This window comes from Penicilliopsis zonata (genome assembly GCF_001890105.1).
Source record: "Penicilliopsis zonata CBS 506.65 unplaced genomic scaffold ASPZOscaffold_30, whole genome shotgun sequence".
Classification (NCBI taxonomy): Eukaryota; Fungi; Ascomycota; class Eurotiomycetes; order Eurotiales; family Aspergillaceae; genus Penicilliopsis; species Penicilliopsis zonata.
Genome location: NW_019208936.1, coordinates 1 through 26,920, shown reverse-complemented (window position 1 = coordinate 26,920; position 26,920 = coordinate 1). Strand labels below are relative to the sequence as shown.

The 26,920-nt window shown below is 40.2% G+C and overlaps 6 protein-coding genes across 6 annotated transcripts; 1 reads left to right on the top strand and 5 right to left on the bottom strand.

The window, feature by feature from the left end:
* Nucleotides 1-2: 2 nt before the first annotated feature.
* On the bottom strand, nt 3-2,335 carry ASPZODRAFT_77051 (hypothetical protein; the record flags this gene model as incomplete). Its single annotated transcript, XM_022730148.1, has 8 exons — nt 3-654; nt 702-949; nt 1,006-1,074; nt 1,124-1,162; nt 1,223-1,760; nt 1,848-2,128; nt 2,185-2,230; nt 2,286-2,335. The coding sequence occupies 8 exons, from the start codon at nt 2,333-2,335 to the stop codon at nt 3-5; spliced, it is 1,923 nt and encodes a 640-aa protein (XP_022576830.1).
* A 450-nt stretch (nt 2,336-2,785) lies between these two features.
* Nucleotides 2,786-4,530, bottom strand: ASPZODRAFT_77117 (hypothetical protein; the record flags this gene model as incomplete). The annotated part of the gene is made up of 4 exons (XM_022730154.1): nt 2,786-2,971; nt 3,033-3,141; nt 3,194-4,320; nt 4,414-4,530. The coding sequence occupies 4 exons, from the start codon at nt 4,528-4,530 to the stop codon at nt 2,786-2,788; spliced, it is 1,539 nt and encodes a 512-aa protein (XP_022576829.1).
* Nucleotides 4,531-4,566: 36 nt separating this feature from the next.
* On the bottom strand, nt 4,567-6,905 carry ASPZODRAFT_125656 (hypothetical protein). The gene is made up of 2 exons (XM_022721436.1): nt 6,303-6,905; nt 4,567-6,249 (listed from the first exon to the last, which is right to left on the bottom strand). Exons 1-2 carry the CDS (start codon nt 6,518-6,520, stop codon nt 4,920-4,922), a joined length of 1,548 nt encoding a protein of 515 aa, XP_022576828.1. The 5' UTR covers nt 6,521-6,905; the 3' UTR covers nt 4,567-4,919.
* Nucleotides 6,906-6,967: 62 nt separating this feature from the next.
* Nucleotides 6,968-7,708, bottom strand: ASPZODRAFT_137339 (hypothetical protein). Its single transcript, XM_022724287.1, has 3 exons — nt 7,687-7,708; nt 7,064-7,625; nt 6,968-7,007 (listed from the first exon to the last, which is right to left on the bottom strand). The coding sequence occupies exon 2, from the start codon at nt 7,382-7,384 to the stop codon at nt 7,073-7,075; it is 312 nt and encodes a 103-aa protein (XP_022576827.1). The 5' UTR covers nt 7,385-7,625; nt 7,687-7,708; the 3' UTR covers nt 6,968-7,007; nt 7,064-7,072.
* Nucleotides 7,709-8,464: 756 nt separating this feature from the next.
* ASPZODRAFT_147409 (hypothetical protein) lies at nt 8,465-9,642 on the bottom strand (the record flags this gene model as incomplete). The annotated part of the gene is made up of 3 exons (XM_022725264.1): nt 8,465-8,669; nt 8,731-9,410; nt 9,478-9,642. The coding sequence occupies 3 exons, from the start codon at nt 9,640-9,642 to the stop codon at nt 8,465-8,467; spliced, it is 1,050 nt and encodes a 349-aa protein (XP_022576826.1).
* Nucleotides 9,643-10,996: 1,354 nt separating this feature from the next.
* On the top strand, nt 10,997-13,209 carry ASPZODRAFT_77061 (hypothetical protein; the record flags this gene model as incomplete). The annotated part of the gene is made up of 2 exons (XM_022730149.1): nt 10,997-11,619; nt 11,664-13,209. The coding sequence occupies 2 exons, from the start codon at nt 10,997-10,999 to the stop codon at nt 13,207-13,209; spliced, it is 2,169 nt and encodes a 722-aa protein (XP_022576825.1).
* Between the last annotated feature and the right edge of the window lie 13,711 nt (nt 13,210-26,920).

Here is a 26,920-nt window from a genome sequence, read left to right as displayed (position 1 = left end):
CATCATGTTATCAAAGCCGCTGTTGCATCTCTGATCGCATCCACCTCTCTTGCCATGGGCGTCACCCCCGCAAAACATCCATCGGCGCGGATCGAGGACGCCAGCGCGTCCATGCCCAGCCGCAGCTCCTCGACGAGCCGTTCCGCAGCACATACATCCATAGCCGGATCGGGTCGGTCGAGAATTGGGTAGCAGGGGGAAACGTCTCCTGCGCAGATAGCACTGCGGACCCGCGCGAACAGCATGTTCAGCGCGTAGAAGGCTTGCAGCTCACAGCAGACCATGTAGGGGATTGAGCGAGGGGTTCGCAGCGCGATAGAGGTGGAATAGGAAGAGAATATAGAAGATGATGATGATGATGATGACGACGATGATAGCAACGTCGTGTTGGACATCTCCAGTCCATCCGAGTAAGACTGTGGACCGGGAAGACGACGGAAGATGCGCGAGATGGCTAGACCTGACTGTAGACAAATACGGGCAGACTCATCTTCTGAAAAGGGAAATAGAGAATGGATTCTAGTGATCTGGTTGAGGGACAGGCGCGACGACGACGAGAAGTCGACTGTGTCGATAGGTGCCAGGTCACAGTAACTTCCTAGAAACATGGGATGGTCCATGAAAGCTCGGAACCGGTGCAGTCTCAGCCGTGACCTGGATCATGATTAGTATTGCCATTTCTCCTGTCATCAAAAACTTACGTGTGAAGAAAGGTCGCCGCCATAGCCCAAAGCGTGCGGGAAGCATCCGCTTCAACGCCCTGTTGGTTGGTCACACATCGGAAGCGGTCGGCCTGCCCGGAGAGATCGACAATTTTTGCATCCAGCTGGTATATCTCATCTCTAATCAAGGTGGGAAGACGGTCAACGGGTGTATCGCGGACGAGTTGGCGGACGATAGAGCAACTTTGAAGCAACACCTCTTGGGCTTGAACCAGCAACGGCCAGGGCTGTAGATCAGCACTGTGCAGGAAGGAAAAAAAAAGGCAGAAAGAAATAAACGTACTTCACGACAGCCCCGGAACTCAGGGAACGGGGTGGAAATGCGTGGATCATCTGCAGTGATAATAGGGACCTAGCAGACCATCAGCAGGGATCAAACAGGATCTATGATATCTGCTTACAGTCGCAGTCAATGCCGACGAGAGGTAAGACAGAAACATCTAGGAAGTAGTCAGTATATGTGATACTAGTAATGAAGTATCTGCACAAGAAGGTCTCACTGTTACCCACCAAGCGCGGCGGGATGCATCAGAGCACTCTTCAGACATTTCCGAGTACAGAGCAAGGTCCATCGCCGTGGTCAAGGCGTGGTTCGCGCGGAACCGCATCCTGGCGGCGTTTCCCCGATCGCAGTACTCAAACAAGCTGAGCAGCGCCAAGGCTAGAACCGGCTCGATCTGCCGCGGGAGATGGGGATGCAATGGACTTGACGAGGTCGGCGACTGCTGGCGAGGCAGCTCCATCGACTCAACGCGCTCCAAGGCCAATCGCGCATAATGACCTGCGTGGGTGCGGCGCAGCAGCACCGCCGTGGAGGGCTCTGTTGCCGGCCCGGTCTCGTCGAGCGGGATGAGCATCGTCATGGCCGCCAAGGCAAGACAGAGAGGGTTTCCTGCCCAGTCCGGCAATGCGCTGGGATCGACAGTCGCTGTGTCAGAGCAGACGGCGATTGCCCAGGGTTGATCCCTGTACTGAGGCGCGGCCGGGGGAGGGAGCAGCGGGAAGAAGCGATGGATAAAGATGTAGTATGCATTGACTCTGGAGTTGAAGTCAGAAGGGAGACAAGAGAGTTCCAGTTGAAGCGCAACTTCACAAGTCCGCCATATCGCTCTTTCGGCGACCTACAAGTCTTGCTCGCACCGGTAAGCCCGAAGCCTGACGGTCGCCGTCTCAGGCTCAAGCTCAGGCTCAGGCTCAAGCTCAGGCTCAGGTTCAAGGCCGGACACCAGCGCTTCCGACGGAGGATGAGCATGATTTGAAGCAATGCTCTGGCTCAACAGAAACTCCTCCGAGAGCCGCTGAGATTCAATTCTCTGCTTGAGGAGCTGCTGGCGAGCCTTGAGGCCTCGACGGGCTCCGCCCCGACGGCTGGGACGATAGCTGCACTCGCGCGAGTTCACAGAACACTGATTGAATGAGCTTTTTTTTTTTTTTCTTTTCCTCTTCACGTAGAACTGCTTACACTCGCACACGGGCTCTCCCCGTTACACCGAATTTTGGCGGCACGACTGCCGATCGTCAGCAATTGTTATCATCCCTTGCTGAAGCGAGTGGAGCCCTCACCAAGCCAGACATGCCACTTTCACGTGGCTCTTCGGTTTGAGAGTCACCATGGAGACATTCGAGGCATAAGACATGAGACATGAGTGAGGAGAGTCGCCAGACGAGAGATGAGCGCCATTCAGGAGGAGACAGAGACAGAGAGAGAGAGAGAGAGAGAGAGAGAGAGAGAGAGAGAGAAGGAGAAGGAACGGCGTGTATGTGTTTGTTCTGTTTGTCTTGTTTGCTGTGTTTGCTGGGGGGCCGGTTACCCAAAGAAAGGAGCCAATCAGAAGCTGCACAGTGCAATTACTAAGCTTCATAAATAGATGGGCATAACTACGTGTATAAACCCATATCGTATGCTTATATGGAATAGTTTTATCCAGGACAGACATTGAGGAAGTCAGAATCCATTAAGGCCCTCGCCGTAGAGGGCATATTCTATCCGATACCGATGACACCTTCCCCTGGACCACTGTCCAGCAAGAACTCCTATCCGTCGACACAACTCTACTGACAAACTACTGCTTCAAAGTCGCCTTGCCAGCCGCCTTGCTGGCAGCCAGATGGCCCGCCAGGCCCGCCTGCGTAGACCAGCCATCGATGCGATGCGTCGAGTTGAGGTTCTTGACCACCACCATCTGGAAACAGGTCGCCGAGCCTTGCCGGGAGGCGATCGTCGAGTACGCCAGGAAGAGTTCCCAGGTCTGTTTTCCGTTAGCATTTCGTCTTTGCGACAGGAGGGGGGGGAAATAAAGGCATGCTCACTCTGAACCATTTTTGGCCGTAGGTCGACTTGACCTGTTCGGCGTTGCCGAGCCAGTTGCGGTACCAGCGCCAGAGAGTGGCGGAATAGTGGACGCCAATAGTATCGACACTGGAAGGTTAGCAATTTCCGCAGAACCGCTCGGAAAGAGTTTGTTTCTCACCTCTTGACTTCGAATCCAGCGCTCTCCAGACAGCTGATGTAGTAGCCCAGGGGGGTGGAGGCATCGGCGCCGCGGAAGATATGGTCGTTGAGATACAGCCCCCAGATGAAATCCTCGTACTGCCACGCGCGTCTGAGACCGGAAAGCTGGACGTACATGGAGCCATCGTCCTCGAGCATGTCGTAGCACTGGCGGAAGAAGCCCGTCAGCTTGCGGATGCCGACATGCTCGCCCATCTCGAGCTGGGTGATCTTGTTGAACTTCTCGTGCTTGGGGATATCGCGGTAGTCGAGACAGAGGATCTTGGACTGCTCTTCGGAGATGCCGGCGTTGCGGAGCGCGTCGTTGCCCCATTCCGTCTGGTTGCGTGCAATCGTGACACCCGTGCAACGGGCGCCGTAGTTGAGACTCGCGAACCGGGCCAGCGTGCCCCATCCGCATCCGATATCCAGCAGCTTCTCGCCCTCCTTCAGCCCGATCTTCTCGCACACAACCGCCATCTTGTTGTCCTGCAGCTCCTCCAGGGTCTCTTCGCGGCTGGCGTCCCCGATGATGCCCGACGTGTAGATCATGCGCGGGCCCAGGAACCAGGCGTAGTGGTCGTTGCCGCTGTCGTACGTCGGGCGCACCTGGTCCTCATCCTGCGAGCGGGTATGGAACATCACGTCCACAAAGAACGTGCCCAGCAGGAACTTGAACGTGTCCCAGGTGAAGTTGAAGGTCGCCCAGTCGTGGCGGTACTCCATGGCGTTCAACGTATCCCCGTTGAAGTCCACCTCGCCAGCCAGATACAACGCGTAGAAGGTCTGCAGGGGAATCTTGTTCGACCCCTTCCACCGAGCACGGTCCACGTCCTTCTTGAAGGTGAGGTAGTACTCCACGGGGCGACCGGGGAGGCGGACTTTCTCGTTCAACCGCGGGCTGTACGCCGACATGACCGTCCAGTAGGCAATCAGAACCGGGAGCGCCGTCAGGAGAGCAAAGAAGATGGTGGTCTTGAAGCCACCGCCCACCATCCAGGCGAGGGTGACGGGCACGCCGAGGAGCAGACCTCCCAGTGCGAGGTTGGAAAAGTGCTCATTTCCGGGACCGTCAGCGGGCAGGGGAGGGTTGTTGATCGAGGGAGACTAGAAGCAAAACGCACACACACAGCGGCACATCAATTAGCCAACAGAGCTACACAAAACGAGGGGTCACAAAGGCAGGCAAGAGTGAGGTACAGTCGTCGTCTTCACTCCGCAGTCTTCGCCAGTCGCGAAGGAGTCGGGCGCGTGGGGCGGGGTGGCGATGAAGTCAATGTCGGCCGTAAGATGCTTGCCATTGAGTGGTTTGGCCATGGTGGCGAGAGAGAGAAATGGTCAAATGAATGACCAGCAGGAACCAGATGGAGTGGATGGACAACGGGAGACAGAGAGAGAGAGAGAGAGAGAGAGAGAGAGAGGAGGGAGAAACGAAGTGTTTGTTTAGAAGACAGATTGCGAGTTTCGGCTCACCGCCAGATTAGCGAGTTGGACTCCATAAAAGGGAAAAATAAAAATAGAAGACAAATTATTGTGACAGTGGATTATTAGAATGATAAATAATAATAGCAATGGTAGGAGTAATAATGAGCTTAAATTATGCTTAATTTGTCATTGCTGGTGTGCGAGAGCGAGGGATACAAGGAGAATAGGCGATGATGACCATAAGCACTTAATTCTACGAATCTGAATAAATACACCTGATACTAATGAGAACTATCTTCCGTCTGGTCAAAGTGTTCTCTAGCCCAGGGGCTCTTGTAACGAATGGCCTCCCCCTTGTAGAAGAAGAGGAACGGGATGGGCACCAAGAGGAGAGAGATGAAGCCCAAGAGACTCGACGCCCATTCATAGTCCAGCTTGGTATACATTTGCGTGGCAAAGAGCGGGAACCCGGCGCCCACCGTGTTTCTCACGAGGATGACTCCCGCCAACGCCGAGGCAGAGTAGGTCTGGTAGCTGTCTACGACGTAGTTCAGGATACTGAGGATCACGATGTAGATGCCCGCCCCGAAGAAGGCGGAGGCGATGATGGGGACGATCCAGTGCACGCTGCTGTACGACGTCCAGCCGAACCAGAACAGTGAGATGGGGATCAGAAGAGCCCCTCCCCGGGCCATCCACATGCGTGCCTCGGGGACTCCCCGGCCGTCGTTCTGGGCCACGCGGCGGAGGTAGTATCGTTCTTGCAACGGGTAGCAGCAGAACGCGAGAAGAGGGCCGATGGCGAGCCCGAGAAAGGCAAGGCCCTGCTGCCCGCCGTTGAAGCCATGGCCGTCGCCGAAAACCAGGGGGAACGACTCGTTGAAGAGATAGACCAGTCCGTAAAGAAAGCCATTGTAGATGGCTGAAAAGGTGGTGATGGGTTCGGTGAAGAGGAAGCGAAAGGGGCGCGTCAGCGTGATGGCAAAGAGCTGATGGAGGCCCTTTCTATCCTCCGCGAAGACATCCGCCACCGATTCAGCGGACCTGAGATGCTCTGCTTCCATCTGGCGGCGGACCCGGCGCGTCTTGCGCTGCAAAATGATCGAATGCCTCGTTTCGGGGACGGTGAGGACAAGCAGGATCCAAACACCCCCCGTAATCGCCATGAGCACCCAGAAGATCATCCTCCATCCGGCATTCAACCCGATGTAGCCGGTCACCACCAGGGCCATCGGCGGGCCAAACGTACTGCTGAGCCCGTAGACTGCCATTGGGCCGCCGCACTCATTTCGTGACCACAGATCACTGATTGATCCCCCCGTGTTGGTCAGGGGGGCACCGCCTGCACAGCCTGCGATGAAGCGACACACGAGGATCGTCCCGATATTCGGTGCCAGCGCCAGCGGCAGCTGGAACAGAAACAGCAGGAACCACGAGACGACGTACACAGGCTGTCGACCAAAGTATTCAGACAACGGGGCCAGCAAGACAGGCCCGACGGCGTATCCAAGCACGTAAAGCGACAGAGCGAGGGTCGTCACCTCGGACGAGACGTCGAATTCAGTCGCGATCTCACTCGCTCCGGAGGAGATTCCACCAGCACACCACGTCCTATTCTTCAGTTATTTCTTTTTTTCGAAAAGGAACAAGGAAAGAACACCTACGTAAAAACATTAAGCATGCTGACCAGGCATGTAATGTACCATTTCCTCCATCGCGGCCAGTTGCGAGGATGCTCCCGATCCTCGGGCGCAAAAGTGATCAGAAGCGGGAGGGCTTCATCGGGAGACTCGCGAGCCTTAGCCAGAGCCTGCTCATCTGTCACAGTCAAATCCTCATCGCGATGGTATTCAGCCTTTTCAGAGTCAACACGGTCGGACATGGTCAATTTCTGTTGAATAAGAGGAATATTTTCGGCTGGCCGAGTGTTAAGAAGGGTTTTGGTGTGATGACGTAGTGTATGGATCCCGGGATTATAAGCTTCACAGCTGCATGAACTGCCGATCAATCACTTGTCACTTGTTCTAAAGTGGATTGCTCCTGTATGATAGCTGAATCGGATTCGTCATTAACGGGAGAACACTGATCCAGAGTAAGCATCCCAGGAGAACCAGTCAAACACGCCGTCAAATACCCTCCGTGATCCGGCACTGTCTTGTTCCGGCATCCACTCGACATGGCTCGCGATGTCGACGCCGTGGGTGGTCTTCGTCGGTAGTTCGCTCTCATGTGAGCGCGCGAGGGACAGACGGAGCTGCGAGTTTGACTTGTCTCCCTTGAGCAGGAGGATCAAGACATGCAAGTAGTGGAATTTGGTGGACGAACCTGTCGTCTAATTCCTTCTTCAGTTCATTCTTCGATGCCGGTGACTTGTCTCTCGTCAATATGTCCCACACCAATCCTGTCAACTTGGCAATTTCGATACCTTTGATCATCATCTGCGCTCCAAATGTAGACTGACCCACCGGTAACCAACCAGTCGCGACGGTACATGGAATGACGTTCCAGTTTCAGAGGGCGGATGGACTTCGGCAGTCGTCAGGATGGAGGAGAGAGGTCGCAGCTCCGAATGTGCCTGGCGATTCGCAGTGCTTAACATCCCCTCCATCCCGGCAGTATCTCTCAGAAAAGAAAAGGAATGCGACGGCCCAATATAAAGGTTCGACTCCTTACTCTGGGCGACAATCAGACTGCCTGGTTGGTCTCCTCTCAAAGCATTGAGACTCCTGCGCAGACTTTTGACCATTTGTTCCAGGCAGTGCAGGCGTGCCTCGACGCTGTCCTCAGCATGCAGGCGAGGCTCTCCTCTCCTCTCTGCCGGGCTGCGTGATCGGCCTGGCGAATCCCGCAAATACTCGCATCCCCCCGGCCACGGCTTGCAAGTTGGGCATTTCGGACGATCTCGAGAGCACCTAGTCGCTAGTCAGCAGCGAGTTTTTGGACGTGGGAGCAAGCCTGCCTCAGCTTCTTCCGTCGACAAAATCGCACTGTTTGTCAGATCGTCATTCTTTGGATAAGGAGGCATCTTATCGAGAGGAGGAATCTTACTGAGAGTCGAGCCTTATTTTCCATTTTTTGATTAGATGAGGGTGTCAAGGAGACGTCTGAGATGAAGTCGAATGAGAAGAGAAGAAGAAGAGAAGAAGAGAAGAAGAGAAGAAGAGAAGAAGAGAAGAAGAGAAGAAGAGAAGAAGAGAAGAAGAGAAGAAGAAGAGGCAGTGCCTGGATGAAGCACTCTGATTGGTTGAGTCCGGGGGTTCCGCAGTCAGCCAATCAGAGACTTTGGCCATGGAGTCCTGAGGCAGCGATTGTTGTCATATAAACCGCGCGTTTTTCCATCCTGGACGACTCGAGCACAAACCACGTTTTCTCTCTATTCTCCTGGTCTTCGAACGAGACGAGTCTTCCACCCCGCAACAAGGCCAGCAGGGGGGCACTTTCGACCTCCATACCGAGTCTGGGCAGTCTGCTCTGCGACGCGTCGGGCTGCTCAAGGCGTTCAGCAAACTGACCCGCTGGGAGGCGTCGTGTTTCCACGTCACCAGGTCGACAGGCGAGACCGTGTTTCGATTCCAGGGGGGGGCCGCGATGCTCCGGAAATCGACAGGGCGCAGCTCCGTCAGGTTTTGCTTGATTCAGTACCTGCACACAAGGTCTGATGGAGAAGCTCGGTGAAGAGAGTGGAAATGGATCACAGATGGAGGGCGTCCCGTTTGCCGAGGACGCAGCGGATCAGTTTAAGAAGTGGGTTAAAAGGCGGCGAATACAATATAACCCAAGTCGATAGACCAGGTATGTGGATATTATTATCAGATTATAATACTATCTAAACCGTATAGATAAAGTCCGGGCGTCTGTCACCCAGCGCCACAACTTCCTCTTCCGTCTTGCCCTGGATCCAGCCATCACAATCGCCTCGACGCCGTCTCGCATTTTCGCGACGCAGGAGGACTGTCATTAGAAGCGAGCCGCCGAACAGGAAGACCGTCATGTATGCGATGATGAGGGCGTGGCCATGGATGAAGCGCGGGCTGTCAAAGTAGATATTGCTGGAGACGACCCCGTTGAGATTCCCCCCACCCGATGACAAACCCCAAGACGATGCCGCGCTTGTACGAGCCCTTGATATTATTGGCGACCCAGCTGATGGTGTTGGCAATGCACGGGTAGATGCCCAGGGCGCCGAGAAAGGTGCCCGCGTACTGCACGGCGGGCGTGGCGCTGCCCAGCAGCATCGCAAAGCCCGCCACGCCGAGCAGCGAGACCAGGAGATTGCACATTCCACGCGCCTGTGTCCGGTCTGCCACGAAGCCGATGAGCACGGTGAAAGCCGTGGCCGCCGCGTAGGGCGGCACCGACATCAGTTGGGAGCGTACGACAGTAGTGGACCAGCCCAGATCGCTAACGATGGTGGGCAGGAAGAGTGAGAAGGCATACAGCGGCATGTCGCAGCCCATGTAGATGGCCATGCCGAGCCACATCTTCCAGTCGCGCACGGCGTCCCAAAAATACCTGATTGAGAACTCTTCGTGTCCGCCCGAGGCCTGCTGGTCGAGTCGCAGCCGGCGGATCACCCGTGTGCGGTCTTCTGCGGACAGGAACCGCGCCTGGTCGGGGAAATCGTGCACCATGACGAAGGACAACGCGCCGATGACAACCGTCAAGAGGCCTTCTAGGATGAAGATCCATGCCCAGCCTGGCCGGTTGCCGATGCCGTCCATCCAGATCGATGGCTGCTGCCAGGAGACCCCCGAAGGAGCCGGAAATCGCCGCTGCAGAAAAGAAGATTGCCTTTGATAGTATCAATAGCATTCATAGTATGAATCATTATACACTTACAGCCCGCACACCGAATTCCGAGCGCTTATACCAGCAGGAAAGGTAATAGTTGATGCCCGGGTACAGACCGGCTTCACAGAGACCCAGGAACCAGCGAGCAGCCATAAGCCCCGACCAGTCCGTGACAAAACCCATGCCCAGCATGCAGCAGCCCCAGAGCATCATGATGGTGGGGATGAAGATGGAGGGGCGGAAGCGCTTGAGCAGGACGTTCGTCACGGGCTCAAAGACGGCGTACGAGACGAAGAAGACGCTGAGGCTGGCGTTTTACCGGCCTGTACTCAGCGAGAGATCCGTCTTGAGGCCGTCAATTGCTGCGTTGCCGATATTGGTGCGGTCGAGGAAGGCCAGCAGGTAGAGAAGACAGAGCTATAGTATAGGGTATGTTAGGGTTAGGGTTTAGGGTTTAGGGTTTAGGGTTATGATCAATGTTAAGATAGGGTTAGGGATGGGTAGGTTGGGTAGGTTGGGGTCCTACCCATGGGATCAGAGTCAAATCCAGCCGCCAAAGCAGTTTTCGGTCCTTTTCATTAGCCGGCACAGCAGCAGACTGTGAGAATGTTCGGCTTCACTGAGATGGGCATCGGGACTGGCAGGGAGGTCATCATAGTGTATGTAAGAAGAGTTGCAATTCAAATGAAAGATGGGATTCTTATTGTCCTTTATGTAGTACAGCAGTCGATGTTGTCCAACCGCAGTGGACGACTTTGGATGATCAGTTCTATCCACTGATAAAGAATGGTAGAGAAAAGGGAGGATAGGATAAGACTACTTATAAGTCATTCTTTTAATATTAAGATCTTCCCAGATTGTAGACTTCACCAGCCTATAATGACCATAAGAACCGTCAATGGCGACGTCAGATAATAGGATTTTACTGACAATCTTTATTCATCTGATGTATAACCAGCGGCTTATATGATACTTTATTCTCATCCTCAACCTCCCTTCTTTTCTTATTGATATTAGGGTAATTATTAGTATAGATCTATCATCAGTAAATATGCCTATTAGATGCTCTTGAACAAGGAAGAAGCAATTATTAGGGTTAGGGTTAATACCCTGCAGCTGGTGAGATGTAACAGTATGATTCTATTACTGGCATACAGCAATTAGTCTATTTTAAGGGTTATAGTATCTTTCTAGTACTTCTATGCTTAGATTAGGTGGTTTAATTAAAATGTTATAGGTATTCTAAACCATATATAGTTTAAGTATATAAAGTGCAAGATGTTATAAGATATACCATCATTCACTACAGACTAACAACTACATCTCTAGACATTAGATATTAGACATTAGACATTAGACATTAGATATTAGACATGAGACATTAGATATTAGATATTAGATATTAGATATTAGACATTGTTCATCTTGTGCCTCCACTCGATGTGGCCAGTCGGAATTGGTGAATTCCGAAGCTTCCATGCGGGGTTCGCTGGTATATAAGCCAGTTGAACACCACGATATCTCATCACAACATGGGCTTGTAAGTAGGCCAAAGGCTCAGTGACTCATGAAGGCTAACATTCCAGCAATTTCTGTGGACGGAACCTCGTTCGCCCTGAACGGGAACAACGTGTCGTACCGCCTACACGTCGACAGCACCGGCGATCTGCATCTGGGCCATTTCGGTCCAACCACAGCAGAAGAGCTATACAAAGATGACATCCTGCCCGGGTTTGGCGGCTGGTCCGGTCCTCATGGCCGCACACGCCGTGAGCTGCCCGATCTCGGGCGCGGCGACTTGCGCGTGCCCGCGATCCAGATCGCACACGACGGCCACACGGTCACCGAGTTCAAATACCGCTCGCACACGGTTCTCGCGGGCAAACCGGCGCTCGCAGGGCTGCCGGCGACGTTTGGCGATGCAGACCAGGTGTCGACGCTGGTGGTGGAGATGTACGACGCCCTCGGCGCCCTCGCGGTGCATCTGTCGTACTCGATCTTCCCGCAGCACGACGCCATCGTGAGAAGCGTCCGGGTCGAGAACCGGGGCAAGAAGCAGGTCACTCTGCAGAAAGTCGCCAGTCTCTCGGTCGACCTGCCGGTCGCCGACATGGACATTCTCTCCCTGCGCGGCGAATGGGCGAGGGAGGCGCAACGGGTGCGCCAGAAGGTGGAATACGGCGTTCACCAGTATGTTCTACATGATTATGAAGAGTATATGGACTGATTCATAGATTCGGGAGCGTCGCCGGCTACTCGTCGCACATCTTCAACCCCTTCCTCGGCCTCGTGTCGGCGACAACCACCGAATCCCACGGAGACGCCTGGGGCTTCTCGCTCGTCTACTCGGGCTCGTTCAGCGCCGAAGTCGACCAGAGCTCGCAGGGCCTGATCCGCGCCGTGCTGGGCCTGAACCGGGAGCATCTGGCGTGGCCGCTGCCCCCGGGCGAGTCCTTCACCACCCCGGAGTGCGTGGCTGTGTTCTCTCGCGACGGCATCAACGGCATGTCGCAGCGCTTCCATGGGCTGTACCGCGAGCACTTGATCCGCAGCGTGTACGCCCACCAGCCTCGCCCGCCGCTTCTCAACAGCTGGGAGGGGCTGGTCTTTGACCTGGACGAGACGGCCGTCTACGAGCTGGCGGCCGATTCGGCGCAGCTGGGCGCAAAGCTCTTCGTCCTCGACGACGGCTGGTTCGGCGTCAAGTACCCTCGAGTGGCAGACAACGCCGGGCTGGGCGACTGGGAGCCCAACCCTGCACGCTTCCCCGACGGGCTGCAACCGCTCCTGCAGAGGATCACCGCGCTGCGCGTCGCCGGGACGGCAGAGGAGACGCTCCAGTTCGGGCTCTGGCTGGAGCCGGAGATGGTGAGCCCGGCGTCGGAGCTGTACGACGCACACCCGGACTGGGTGCTGCACGCCGGCGACTATCCTCGCACCGAGACGCGGTTCCAGCTGGTGCTCAACCTGGCAATGGCCGAGGTGCAGGAGTTCATCATCGACTTTGTCTCCAAGCTGCTGCGCGAGCTGCCCATCCGCTACATCAAGTGGGACAACAACCGCGCCATGCACGAGCTGCCCTCGCCGGCGACGGCGCACGCCTACCTCCTCGGTCTGTATCGAGTGCTGGACGTGCTGACAACGCGGTTTCCCTCCGTGCTGTGGGAGGGATGTGCGTCGGGTGGTGGCCGTTTCGATCCAGGCATGCTGTTCTATTTCCCGCAGAGCTGGACGTCCGACAACACCGACGCCGTCGAGCGCATCGCCATCCAGCTGGGCACCTCGCTGGTCTATCCCGCTTCGTCCATGGGGGCGCACATCTCCGCCGTCCCCAACGGGATCACGCATCGCACCACTCCCTTGACCTTCCGCGCCCACGTCGCCATGATGGGCGGCTCGTTCGGCCTCGAGCTGGACAGCCGCACGCTCGACGAGGCCGAACGAGCCGCCATCCCGCCGCTGATTGCTCTCGCCGAGAAGATCAACCCGCTCGTCATCAATGGTGATCTCTGGCGTCTGAGACTGCCAGACTCCAACTACCCGGCCGCCATCTTCGTCTCCAAGGATCACACGCAGGCGGTGCTCTTTGCCTTTCAGATCCGCGCCACCATCAACCACTCCTTTCCTGTGCTCCGGCTGCAGGGACTGGATCCTGCCGCGCGGTATACCGTCGACGGCAAGGGCGCGTATCTGGGCTCGACGCTGATGAACGGGGGGATGCAGCTGGGCTTCACGGGAGACCATCACAGCCGTGTCATTTTCTTGACTGTAGTTGTCTAAACCAACACATGGCAATAGCATCATCACTACCTCCTGTATTAGTTCGGTCTACATTTCCAGTGGAACATGATATAGAAGCCCCTACTGTTCACTGGGAAAACAGTTGAGGAGAGGTTAGGTTAGGGTTAGGGTTAGGGTTAGGGGAAATAAACAAGAATACATATTGCACCTCGGAATGGCAGATAAGATAGTTATCTAGAAACCCTAACCCTAACCCTAACCTAACCCAAGGAATCGAGGTGTCTGTATAGTCATGGCATTGGATGAGTGTGATGACCTAAATTAAATAGAATAATCTATTAATAGCTGCTTAAGTAAATATTATTATCCTAAACAAGAATAAGATTTATAGCTATAAGCTTACTAGCTCTTTGTAAGGCCGGCACTGACGCCGCCCTACAACCCACCTGACTAAGCACCCCTTATGACTAGGGGTGGGTCGATGAAATTTCATTTCATGAAATTTCAACGATTTTTGGCTTAGTCATCTGAAATATAATTTGGGGGTTGAAATTTTTAGATTACTAATAAATTATATGGCTTAGTAAAAGTATTAGGGCCATAAAAAATTTATTATAATAAAAATAGTAATAAAAAAGTAATAAATATAGTAAAAAAAGGAATTCCTTTGCCAGTTGGCCTATATCCTATATCTATATCTTAATATGTCTAATGCCCTAGTGCCCCCGGTGCTCAACGTCGCCAGTTGCCCATATCTTGATGTGGCCTAGGTGCCCTAGTGCCCCCGGTGCTTGACATTACTAGTTGCCTATAGCATTAAATCTGCTAAGGCCCCTAGCTGCGTAGAAAGTGGGTAAGTCTAGGTGGCCCACTTTATATGGCAAATAATACCTAGGTGGGCTCACGCCATATAAAAAGTGCTCCTCCCTAGCAGACTCCAGGCCCAGGAGTGTTTATTTATATAATTAGGGCCTAATTAGGGCTAGTAGATATATAGAGGGAGCAGGGGGATCAGCAGGGGCACTAGGGGCTATTAACTAATATATTAATATATTAAATGTTATTAATTAGTACTTTAGGGGGCATCTTAGGGGGGTTAATACTAGTAATAATATAAGATCTAGGCTATTAGCCCTAGAGATTTATATTATTAGCCTAGTATTAATATCATCTTAGGGGCGTTAATGCTGCTAATAATATAGGATCTAGGTTATTAACCCTAAAGATTTATATTATTAGCCTAGTATTAATATCATCTTAGGGGCGTTAATGCTGCTAATAATATAGGATCTAGGCTATTAGCCCTAGAGATTTATATTATTAGCCTAATATTAATACTATCTTAGGGGTGTTGACACTAGTAATAATATAGGATCTAGGCTATTAGCCTAGTGTGATATTCGAAAGCTAACGGTCTCTAAGAAATCTCTGTCTATCGCTACCATGGGTTGAAGGGGAGGTATCTATATATCTTCCCTTAGCTATCGAAAGCTGAGCGACCCGGTGGTGATAGAACTCTATAGAATCTATTAATCCATGGCATAGAGTGAAAACTCTATATACTGTCCCATAGAGGTTAGGAGATCTTGGTGCGTCGGTGAGCGGGCACCTCGGCGGAACGCCAAGGTGATCCCGCTCGTGACCGCGCGGGGGTTCGCGATATCGCTTATTCGCGATATCACACTAGTATTAGTATTATCTTAAGGATATAGGATTTAAACTATTGGCCTAGGAATAATTATTTAATTCTCCTTAATATAAGGATACTAATTATAATACTAAGTATTATTAATATCCTCTTAATCCTATTTATAGGGCCTTTTAGAGCTAGATATCTAAAAAGTCTTAAATATTTTATTTAAATAGTTTTATATTTATTTATATTATAGAAGCTACTATATCTTAGCCTCCTTTACCTCTAATAATATCTTATTTATTATTTAAGATTATATTTCCTTATAGAATTACTTTTAATTAATTTATATAAAAAGTAGTATATTTATATTCTTATTCTTAAAATAATTCTATATCTTTATATATTATAAGTTTATAAGTAAAAAAGCTCATTCTGCAGCTATAGAGTTAATAATAGTATTAAAGATTTATAATATATAATAAGAGATAAAAGAGATATATTTAGTCTAAGAGAAAAAGAGAAAGAGATTAATAAAGATTTTAATTTAAAGCTATTTAACTTACTACTTTAAGTTAAAAGAATTATAGGTTTTTCTTTATATTCTAATAAGAGGTATTATAAAAGATACTATTTTATTATTTAAAGATAAGAAACTCTTATTATATTATAATCTTTTTATTATAAATAGACTCTAATATCTTCTTAATTTAATTATAATTATAGTTATAAAGGGGCTTAAAGATTTATATAGAATATAAAAAATAAGCTACTTAATAAATATTAATAAGTTAATATTATATCTATAATTTTTAAGCTTAATTATTAAGATATATAAAAATCTCTTTTTTAAATAAGTTATAAAATATAGCTTCTCTTATCTTAAGCTCTAAAGATACTTATCTTTATATAACTTTTATAATATTAAAGTTTTAGGCTTTTAATTTCTTCTATACTATATAAAGAAGATAAAGAAGCTTAATTAGCTTATTTAACTATTTTTAAAATAAATAAGAAAAAATTAACTTAATAATCATTTAAGAATATAAAGTCTTAATATTTATATTTAATATCTAATCCTTAAGTACTTTATATAAATCTTTAAGAGATTTAAGAAGTATATATTAAGTTTCTTAATATATAATAACTAAAGTAATAAGAGCCCTTTAATTAATATATTATTAAACCTAATAAGTTTATAGCTTTATATATTTAAATAAAGATTAATAAAAAAAGTTAATAATCTTATTTATAGCTTTAAAGACCTCTTTTATTAAAAGATCCTTAATATTATCTAAAAGATCCTTAATAATTAGCTATAGACTATATAAATTATAAGGGATTATAAAGATATATTAAAGCTTTAGTTTAGCTTAAAGCTTTTCCTAAATAGCCTTTATTATACTATAGGTATCTATTAATATAGAATTAATTTAATTCTAATTAATAGAGTTATCTTTAGAAGTAAAGATTTTCTATAGAAGATCCTAAAGCTTCTTAATAATTTAAAAGATTATTATATTTATATTTAGACTCTTATCCTTTATATCCTTAAGATATAAAAATTATAAGTATATAGGAGTTATTACTATTATTATAATAATATATTAAAATAAGATATTTAATATCTTATTTATTATAATATTTAAATATTAGATTCTCTATAGCTTTTTTATTACCTTATTCTTTATTATTATATATAATTTTAGTAGTAGATTAGTGATTTAACTATAAATAAGTAGTTTATAGAAGAGATTTAAAGACTTAATAAATTACTAAAATTTTAGGGATTTAAAAAGATAAAAAGGCCTTACTTCTAGATAAATTATATTAATAATAAGATAATTAAGCTATTTTTTAAAAGACTATATAAAGCTAAGCTTTTTCTAAACCTAATTTTTTATTTTATTAAAATAATCTAGGATATCTAGAGCTCCTTTATATTACTTAATATAAGCTTAAAGATATATTATATTAAAGATATAGGAATTTTAATATCTAAGGTAGGTGGCCCTAGGGGTTTAAGATAATTCTTATATAAGTAAAATAAAAAAGTAATAAAAAATATAAAAAGTTAATTTTAATATATAAATTATTATCTTTAAGTTATCTAGTTACTTTTAAATAACTTTTTTAAGGTTAAGAATATATCTAGAGTATTTAAAATCTAATTTTTATACTATTTTAGTTATAATATATACCTAAAAAAACTAAATATTAAATTTAATTATATATTTTAATATTATTACTAGGTGATTTCTTAGATTATTAAAAAAAATAATAGAATCTAGGATTCTAAGCCTCTAATTAGTCTAAATTACTTACTACTAGATATAACTAAGTAGGAGTTAAACCCCCCAAAAATTTCATATAAAATATAATTTAGGCCTGAAATTTCAAATTTCCGAAATATAATCTCAATTTCAAAATTTCAACATCCCTACTTATGACTGTTAGTTAATGTTGGGCATCAGTTGGGCACCTATTAAGTACCCTACTTAGAGTTAGGATATATACTATCCCCCTAAATAGATAATAAGACCTTAAGTACTTTATCTTATTCTTTTATTAGATTTATTATAGACTTCTTATATCTCTAGACCTTATTATTACCTAATTATATTAATATCTTATTTATTAACCATAAGTAGTATAAGATTACTACTTATAATTTAAAGTACTTCTTCTATATATTAAATTAAAGTAATCTTAATTTAATATAGTGAGTGAGTGAGTGAGTGAGTGAGTATTGCATTATCCTCTAATATGGTCCTATTTAGGGCCCTTTTAGAGTCGCCGACGGCCAGGCGGCGGTAACTAGGACTATAGGAATATATATATATAAATTAACTAATACTAGTTAACTATATTAGGTGTGCCTTATTAGTTAGCCCCTCTAGTAACCCTTCCCCTTATAGCTAGTTACCTAGATGTTTCTATAGCTAGTTATCTAGATCCTAATTTATTATTAGTTACCTAATACTAGTAAGCTTATAATTAAGTATATCTATAGGCCACCTTTACTAGTTGCCTGGCGCTAGTGAGCCTATACTTAACTATATTAATAGGCCCCTATCGCCAGTTGCCTAATATTAATAAGTTAGTTAAATATATCTATAGGCCACCTTTACTAGTTACCTAACCTTTACTAATTATTTAATATTAATAAGCCTATAGTTAAGTATACCTATAAGCCACCTTTAATAGTTGCCTAGCGCTAATAAGTGTAAGGCCGGCACTGACGCCGCCCTATAAGCCATCTGACTAAGCACACCATGCAACTATTAGTTAATATTAAGCATTAGTTAGGCACCTAGTAAGTACCTTACTTAAAGTTAAGATATATATTATCCCCCCTAGATAAAATAGAACCTTAAGCACTTTATTTTATTCTTTTACTAGACCTACTATAGACTTCTTATATCTTTAGACCTTATTATTACCTAGTTATACTAATATCTTACTTATTTAACTCTAGTAGTATAAGGTTACTATTAATAATTTAAAGTATTTTCCTTATATATTAGATTAAAGTAACCCTAATTTAATATAAGAATCCTAGGGCTATAAGGGACCTATACTTAAAAATAACTTAAAATAAATAATATATTAGTAATAAGCTATTATCTTAAGAACCTTAAATTAATTATTAAGGATATTTAACTATTTTTAAGTAACCTCTAATACTAAGGCATCTATAACTAACTAACTAGATATTAATATAAATAAATTAATTTATATTATAGAGGGGCCTAAAGTACCTCCTAATATCTTAATAAACTAAGTAAAGAAATAATTAATTTAAGAACTTTTTAGGGATCTACCTAATAACTCACTAACTTCTCTTAAACTTATAATTAATTAAGAGTATTAAGATATTATACTTTAGCTAGCTCTTATAAATAATAAAGTACTATAATAAATATTATATACTATTAAATAATATTTATTAATAAAGGCTATTAAATATCTAGAGCCTAAATTTTATATAGGTAAATCTATAAAAAAGCTTTACCTCTAGAAATATAACCTTTTAATCTATATAGAAGCTAAATTATTCTTTTTTTAAAAAGAAGGGGGTAGAGTATAATATATTAAAGATTAACTTTAAGATAATATAAAAATAAAATAATTAGAGTACTATAACTTAAAACTATAGACTTTAATTAGACTATTTAACTTTTTATATTAATAATATAAGAGAGACTATAATAAAAGGTTAATTATCTCTAGTAAACTTCTAAAACTTATAGTAAAAATAGAATTAAAGTATTATAAATTTCTCTAGTAACTATAAGAATACTATATAAATATTTATTATAAATTAAGTAATTATTAAGGATTCTATCTAGAACTAATCTTTTATATATATAATTAAACTAGAGCTATATAAAGAGATTATTAAGAACTTAATTATCCTTTATAATATTAACTTTATTATAAGCTTTCTTTTAACTATTAAATCTAAGAAGTATATACTAAAGGGTTTAGAATAAAGTAGCTTATAAAGGGTAAAATTATTTATTTATAAAATTATTAATTATAATTTATTAATAATTATAATATTAATATTTAGTAAAGATACTAGCGACTAGTATAAGAAGTTCTAAAAAAGAGAGAGAGATAAGGATACTATAAAAAATATAAAAAGATAATATTTTTCTTAATAACTCTTATTAAAGAAATATAAGTAGTAAATAAAAGAAGAATATTACTTTATTTATAATAAGATAAGGTATATTTCTCTAAACTACCTTAAAAAGGAGAAGAAGATAGATTAAGAAAAGAGTAATATTAAAAAAATAATTAATAACCTTAATATTATTATAATAGAATAGAAACTCCTTAATATACTAATTTTAGTCTATATATAAAAAGATAATTTTAATTAACTACTCTTTATTATAGCTAATATCTAGGTCACCCTTAAAATTAAGTATATTAAAGTAAAGATGCTATTAGATAGTAGTACCTAAAAAAACTTTATTTTTTATTACTTTTTATTTATTAATAACTTAAGTCTTATATATAAATACTTAGAACTTATTAAGTTTATTAATAGCTAAACTATCTTTTACTTTAGCCTATTTTCCTTAATAACCTTTATTTAAGATACCTAAAGATAGATAAAGTAATATAATATCCTTTATAATATTATTAATATATAAGGATATAACCTTATACTAGGGTAAATATAATTAATATATATTAACTTATATATTAATTTTACTACCTTAATTTAATATTACTTTAAGTAGTTTATTAAGTAAATTAAAATTAATTTTATAAATTATTTTATTAAGCTCTCCTATAGTAAAACTATCTACTTCTTATTTATAGACCTTATTTTAGGCTTTATAGAGGCCTCTAGTCTACCTAAAGTTTATTAGGCCTATAAAAGTATCTTCTTTAAATATAAGATAAGACTCCTTTCTATAAGAACTATAAAATATAAGATTAAACTTATAGGTAATAAACTGCCCCCCTAGAGGGCTATATATAGCTTATTAGCCCCTAAACTAGAGATACTTTATAAGTATCTTTAAGAAAAGATATAGTAAGGCTAGATTTAGCCCTTAATAAGTCTTATTAATATATTTATCCTTTTTATTAAGAAACTAAATAGTATACTATAATTATATATTAATTATAAGACTCTTAATATAGTTATTAAAAAGGACTATTACTCTTTATTATATATTAATAAGCTAATAGATTAAGTAATAAGTATAAAATTCTTTATTAAGCTTAACTTATATAATACTTATTATTAAATTTATATTTATAAAGATAATAAGTAGAAGGCTTTTTTCTATATATATTATAACTAATATAAATATTTAGTAATACTCTTTAGACTTACTAATATACTAGCTACTTTCTAATCTTATATTAATAAAGCTATATATAGAATCTTAGATATTTTTTATATAGTTTACCTAGATGACATCCTTATCTTCTTAGAGTTAAAAGAGAAATATATTAATTATATTAATTAAATATTATATTAACTATATATTTATAACTTATATACTAAATGATTTAGATATAAATTCTATAAATTAGAGCTGAAATTCCTTAGCTTTATTATAGGCTAAAATAACTTTAAAATAGACCTAGCTTATATTAATACTATTAAGGAATAGCCTAAACTATAAATATTTTATAATCTATAAGTCTTCTTAAGGTTTATAAGATACTTTTATTAGTTTATAGACTAATATTTTAACCTAATAGCACCCCTTATTAATCTTACTTAAGATATAAAGAAGGAGAAGCCTATATAAGCTTTTATATTAATACTTATTATAAAGGAGGTATTTAATAAGTTTAAAGAAGCCTTTATAGACTTACTTATTTTAGCTTATTTTAACCTAGAATAGAAACTATATCTAGTGTGATATTCAAAAGCTAACAGTCTCTAAGAAATCTCTATCTATTACTACCATGGGTTGAAGGGGAGGTATCTATATACCTTCCCTTAGCTATTAAAAGCTGAGCAACCTGGTGGTGATAGAACTCTATAAAATCTACTAATCTATAGCATAGAGTAAAAACTCTATATACTGTTCTATAGAGGTTAGGAGATCTTGGCGCGTCAGTGAGTAGGCACCTTAGTAGAACACTAAGGTGATCCTACTTATAATCATGTGGGGGTTTATAATATTACTTATTTATAATATTATATTCTCCCCTACTTAACTGGAACTTTATCCGCAAAGTCTTAATCCTCCCTCTAAGACCTTATTAAGATAAATTAGCTATTAACAGGTGATTTACTAGTCCTATCTAATAAGGGCCTAAAATTAGTAAATAAAGACTTATTCTTTAATTACTTTATTAATTACTTATTAACTAATAGGGGGTCACCTAGTCCTGGGCGAGGGCGCGGGGTATATCTATAATCACTATTATTAGGTGACCTAATAACCTCTTTATTTATAATAAAGAGTATATCTCTTTATCTATTTAGTAATAATTCTTCCTTTACTTCCTCTCTTACTATTATTACTTCTTATAATTATCCCCTACTAATAACTTTTAATAGCAAATTTAAGGACTCTAAGTCCCTTATCTAGCACTCTTATTATAAGTCTAATTATTCTTATTATTTATTAAAGGCTAAGTATCTAATGCCTCCTAGGACTCCTTTACTACCTATTAAGAAGTCTCCCTCTTAGCCTTTATTAGGCTCTTATTATTTAAAGTAGGTTGCAGATTATAATAGTCTAGTGCCTATTACTTATTATAAGTTTATTAATCTAGAGGGTTAAGATATAACTAATAGTAATAGAAACTAAACTTCCTTTAGAGGCGCGTGTGACCTCCTTTAATAATTATAAGCTTATTTATTTATTCCTTATTATTTATATATATTAGGACTTCTTTTAGGGTGGCTAGATATTAGTCCTAAGTTATATATTAAAGCTCTCTACTACTATTATTTTTAAGCAGGGGCCTATAGTAGCTAATCCTTATTTAAAGTATACTTATAATAATAGTCTCTAGACTACCTATATTACGCCTCCTATTAAGGAGATTAATAAAGATAAGTATAAGGTTTATTATATTAGGGCATATATAAACTATCTCTTTTATAATAAGGGTATTAATTATAATTTATATTTATTTCTTCTTAGGTCTTTCCCTTATTAATTATTAATATATTGCAGGTGTTAACTATAATAATAATAAAGAGTAAGAGAAGAAGGATAAGTATAAGAAGTAGTAGAAGAGAAAGAAGGTTAAGAAGAAGAGGACTTTATTATTTATTACTCTTACTACTTCTATTACTCTTACTACTCTTACTATTAATCCTATATTAACTACTATATTTTTTATTATCTTTTTAGCCTTATTAAACTTATTATCTACTACTAGTGCTAGCGCCGCTTTAGCTAGCTTATAATTAAGTACTCTTACTATTATGATATTCAAAAGCTAATGGTCTCTAGAAAATCTCTGTCCTATTGCTACTATAGGTTAGAGGGAAGGTATCTATATACCTCCCCTTAGCTCATTAAAAGCTAAGCAACCTAGTGGTGATAAAACTCTATAAAATTAATTAATCCCTAATATAGAGTAAAAACTCTATATAACCACTCTATTAGGGTTAGGAGATCTTATGTTATTAGTAAGTGGGCACCTTGGCGTTCCGCCAAGGTGATCCTACTTATAGCCATATAGGAGTTTATAATATTACTTACTTATAATATTATATCCTCTTCTATTTAACTAGAACTTTATTTATGAAGTCCTGATCCTCCCTCTAGGGCCTTATTAAGATAAATTAGTTATTAATAGGTGACTTATAGATCCTATCTAATAAGGGCCTATAATTAATAAATAAAGACTTATTCTTTAATTACTTTATTAATCACCTACTAACTAATAGGGGGTCGCCTAGTCCTAGGTAAGGATATAAGGTATATTTATAATTATTATTACTAAATAATTTAATAACCTCTTTATTTATAATAAAGGGTATATCTCCTTATTTATTTAGTAGTGATTTTTTCTTTACTCCTCCTCTTACTATTATTACTTCTTATAACTATCCCCTACTAATAGCTTCTAATAGTGAATTTAGGGACTCTAAGTCCCTTATCTAGTACTCTTATTGTGGGTCTAATTATTCTTATTATTTATTAAAGGCTAAGCATCTAGTGCCTCCTAGGACTCCTTTACTACCTACTAAGGAGTCTCCCCCTTAGCCTCTATTAGGCTCTTATTATTTAAAGTGGATTACTAGTTATAGTGGTCTAGCGCCTATTACTTACTATAAGTTTATTAATCTAAAGGGTGAGATATGGCTAATAGTAATAGAAACTAAACTTCTCTTAGAGGCATATATAACCTCCTTTAATAATTATAAGCTTATTTATTTATTCCTTACTATTTATATATATTAGGACTTCTTTTAAGATGGCTAAATATTAATCTTAAGCTATATATTAAAGCTCTCTACTGCTATTATTTTTAAGTAAAGGCTTATAGTAGCTAACCCTTATTTAAAGTATACTTATAATAATAGTCCCTAGACTGCCTATATCACACCTCCTATTAAGGAGATTAATAAAGATAAGTATAAGGTTTATTATACTAAAGTATATATAAATTATCTCTTTTATAATAAAGGTACTAATTATAACTTATATTTATTTCTTTCTAGGTCTTTCCCTTATTGGTTGCTAATATATTATAGATATTAACTATAATAATAATAAAGAGTAGAAGAAGAAGAATAAGTATAAGAAGTAGTAAAAGAGAAAGGAGGTTAAGAAGAAGAGGACTTTATTACTTATTACTCCTACTACTTTTATTACTTTTATTACTCTTACTACTAATCCTATATTAGCTGCTATACTTTTTATTATTCTTTTAGTCTTATTAAATTTATTATCTACTACTAATACTAGCGCCGCTTTAGCTAGCTTATAGTTAAGTACTCTTATTATCCTAGCTATAGTAGGGGCTTAAGTAACTCCTTATTAAACTATCTTAGGTTCTACTCCCCTAAAAGTATTACTCCAGTATTTAACTATTTCTTATAAGAAGATAATATATTATTTTAGGGAGTTTCTAATTCTTTACTCTAACTTTATAGGTTAAAAAGTTAAGGAGACTATAGATATTTATTAAAAGAGTCTAATTAATAGTTCTCTTTAACTTATTAATTATAATAATACCCCCCCTATTATTTTATTCTCCTTATTAAATGCTAATATTAATAATTTACTAAAGATTTATTAGGCTATTATTAATATATATTAGTGAGTGGCCGCCCTTAAGGCTTATAAGGGCATATTAGTTACTACCGCTGCCGCCATAAAGGAAGAGGAGAAGAAGAATCTATAGGGGGAGTATCTTTTATATATAAAAAAGTATTATTATAAAGAGTAATTAGCACCTATATTCTAGGGTATTATTATTAGCTCTTTATAGCTAGTCTCTTTTCTTTTAGTAAACTTTATAATAAATTTCTTCTTAATATCTTTTAGTACTCTTTAAGGGATGATCTCTTTACCTCTTATTTATATAATTAGATATAGGCTTTTCTCTTTTTTATTTTTTACCTTCTCACCTTATCTTATAATTATTTAGATAACTATTATAAATAGTCTATTAAAGTTAATGCTATTTTAGGTGTTAATATCTTATAGTCTAGGGTTAGTCTTTTAGTTGTCCCTATTACTATAGTTATCTTTAAATATATTATTATTAGATATTATTTTCTTAGATGCCTCTTATTTAGAGGTGCTTTCTAAGGAGATTAATATTATCCTCTATTAGTCCCTTTATTATTAAATTACTATCTTTATTAGGGGGTTTTATTTCTTTTATTATGCCTTTTATTAAGCCTTTTTAATTATATACTCTATAATAGTATTATTATTAATATCTTTATTAACCTCTCTCCCTCCTATCCTTAAGTATTCCCTTAAATGCTCTATTATTTATTATCTCTCTACTACTACTTACTCTTTCTTTATAATTATTAATAACTCTTTATAGGAGGGCAGCAGTGGTTCCTATTCCTTTAGGATTTTTCTTACTTTAATTAAGTACTAAAGTATAATATCTTATTAGTATAGTATTTATTATATTACTATTAATATCTATAGCTAGCTTAGTTTATCTACCTTAGCGGTAATTAATTACTAATTATTAATTAGGTTTTACAGCACTTATTTGCCAGGTTCTTTAAGGGCATATATATCTAGAGGGTGCATTTTTAGCACCCTATATAAACTAAATCACTTACTCTTTAGCTTTTTTAGTGATTTATTTCTAACTAATACTTAGTTACCTTTTTTAAAGCCTATTTTTATCACCAGGCTATCGCGCACTATCTTTATCTTTATTATATAGTTTAATAGCAGCTTATTTATTAGTAATTAGATATAATTAATCTACTAAAGCTATCCCTCTATCTCTATAAGGTTACCATTCGCCAGTCCCTTATTATTATCACCTAGGATATAAAGGTTAATACTATATAGGAGGTAGAAGAGGCTTTTTTTTATTACTATATAGGTCTATATATATATAGCAAAGAGGGCCTATAGGAGGTATTTATCCTAGATCTTTATTAATTTTCCTATAATATACTTTATAAGTATTTAACCTAGAAGGCTATTAAGATTCTTAACCTTACTATTTATTTATAGGTGATATAGTATTATTATCTAGTATCTTATTTATAGGATCTTTAAATAGTATTAGACTACTATTATAAGTAAGTTAGGTCTATTATCTAATAAGAGCTTATAAGGGGCGCTATAATTTATAAAGACTTTATTATATAGGAATTTAGTGATCACCTCTATTATATCTTCTAAGACTATATGGGCCACTAGCCAACCTGTTATATACTTAATTACCATAATAATTTATTAATTACTATTAGGAGTTAGTAGTAGAGGCTTAATTAGGTTAATAGCCTACCTCTTAAATAGTAGGGCTATTACTAGTAGATTAAAATATCTATATTAGAGGTCCTTCTATAAGCCTTATAATATCTAATATATAAGGTAGTCTTAAATATATTATTTAATATTAGCCTATATTATTAGCCACCATCCTTAGGGCTAAATAATGCCCATAAGTCCCAGGTGTCTAAGGTATTTAAATTTATTATATATTTACTTAATAAAGTCTATATAAAAAGGAACTAGAAGATATAGCGCTTTATAATTATTATAAATATACTTTAGCTTATTATTATTCTCTCTTATTAGGTAGAAGTTAGGAGTTATCTTTTTAATTATATATTAGAGACCCTAGTGCGCAGGTGCTTTATCTATTACTAAATATATTATTATACCTTTTAGCTACTCCTCCTCTAAGTGGCCTTAAAGTACTAATAGGGAGGCTATAAATATTTATTACTACTCTTATTAAACTATATCTTTTATCTTATCTCTAGGCTTATCTTTAATAAAGTCAGGTTAGTAACTAATAGTATTAAGGATAATTACTTTAGTCTCTTTTTAGTAGTAAATCTTTAGATTATATCTACTAAACTTATTAATTTATTATATAAGTCTCTTAAAGTATATCTTTATTATTAATAAATATTATAAGCTCTTATAATCTATAATAATAGTTATAATA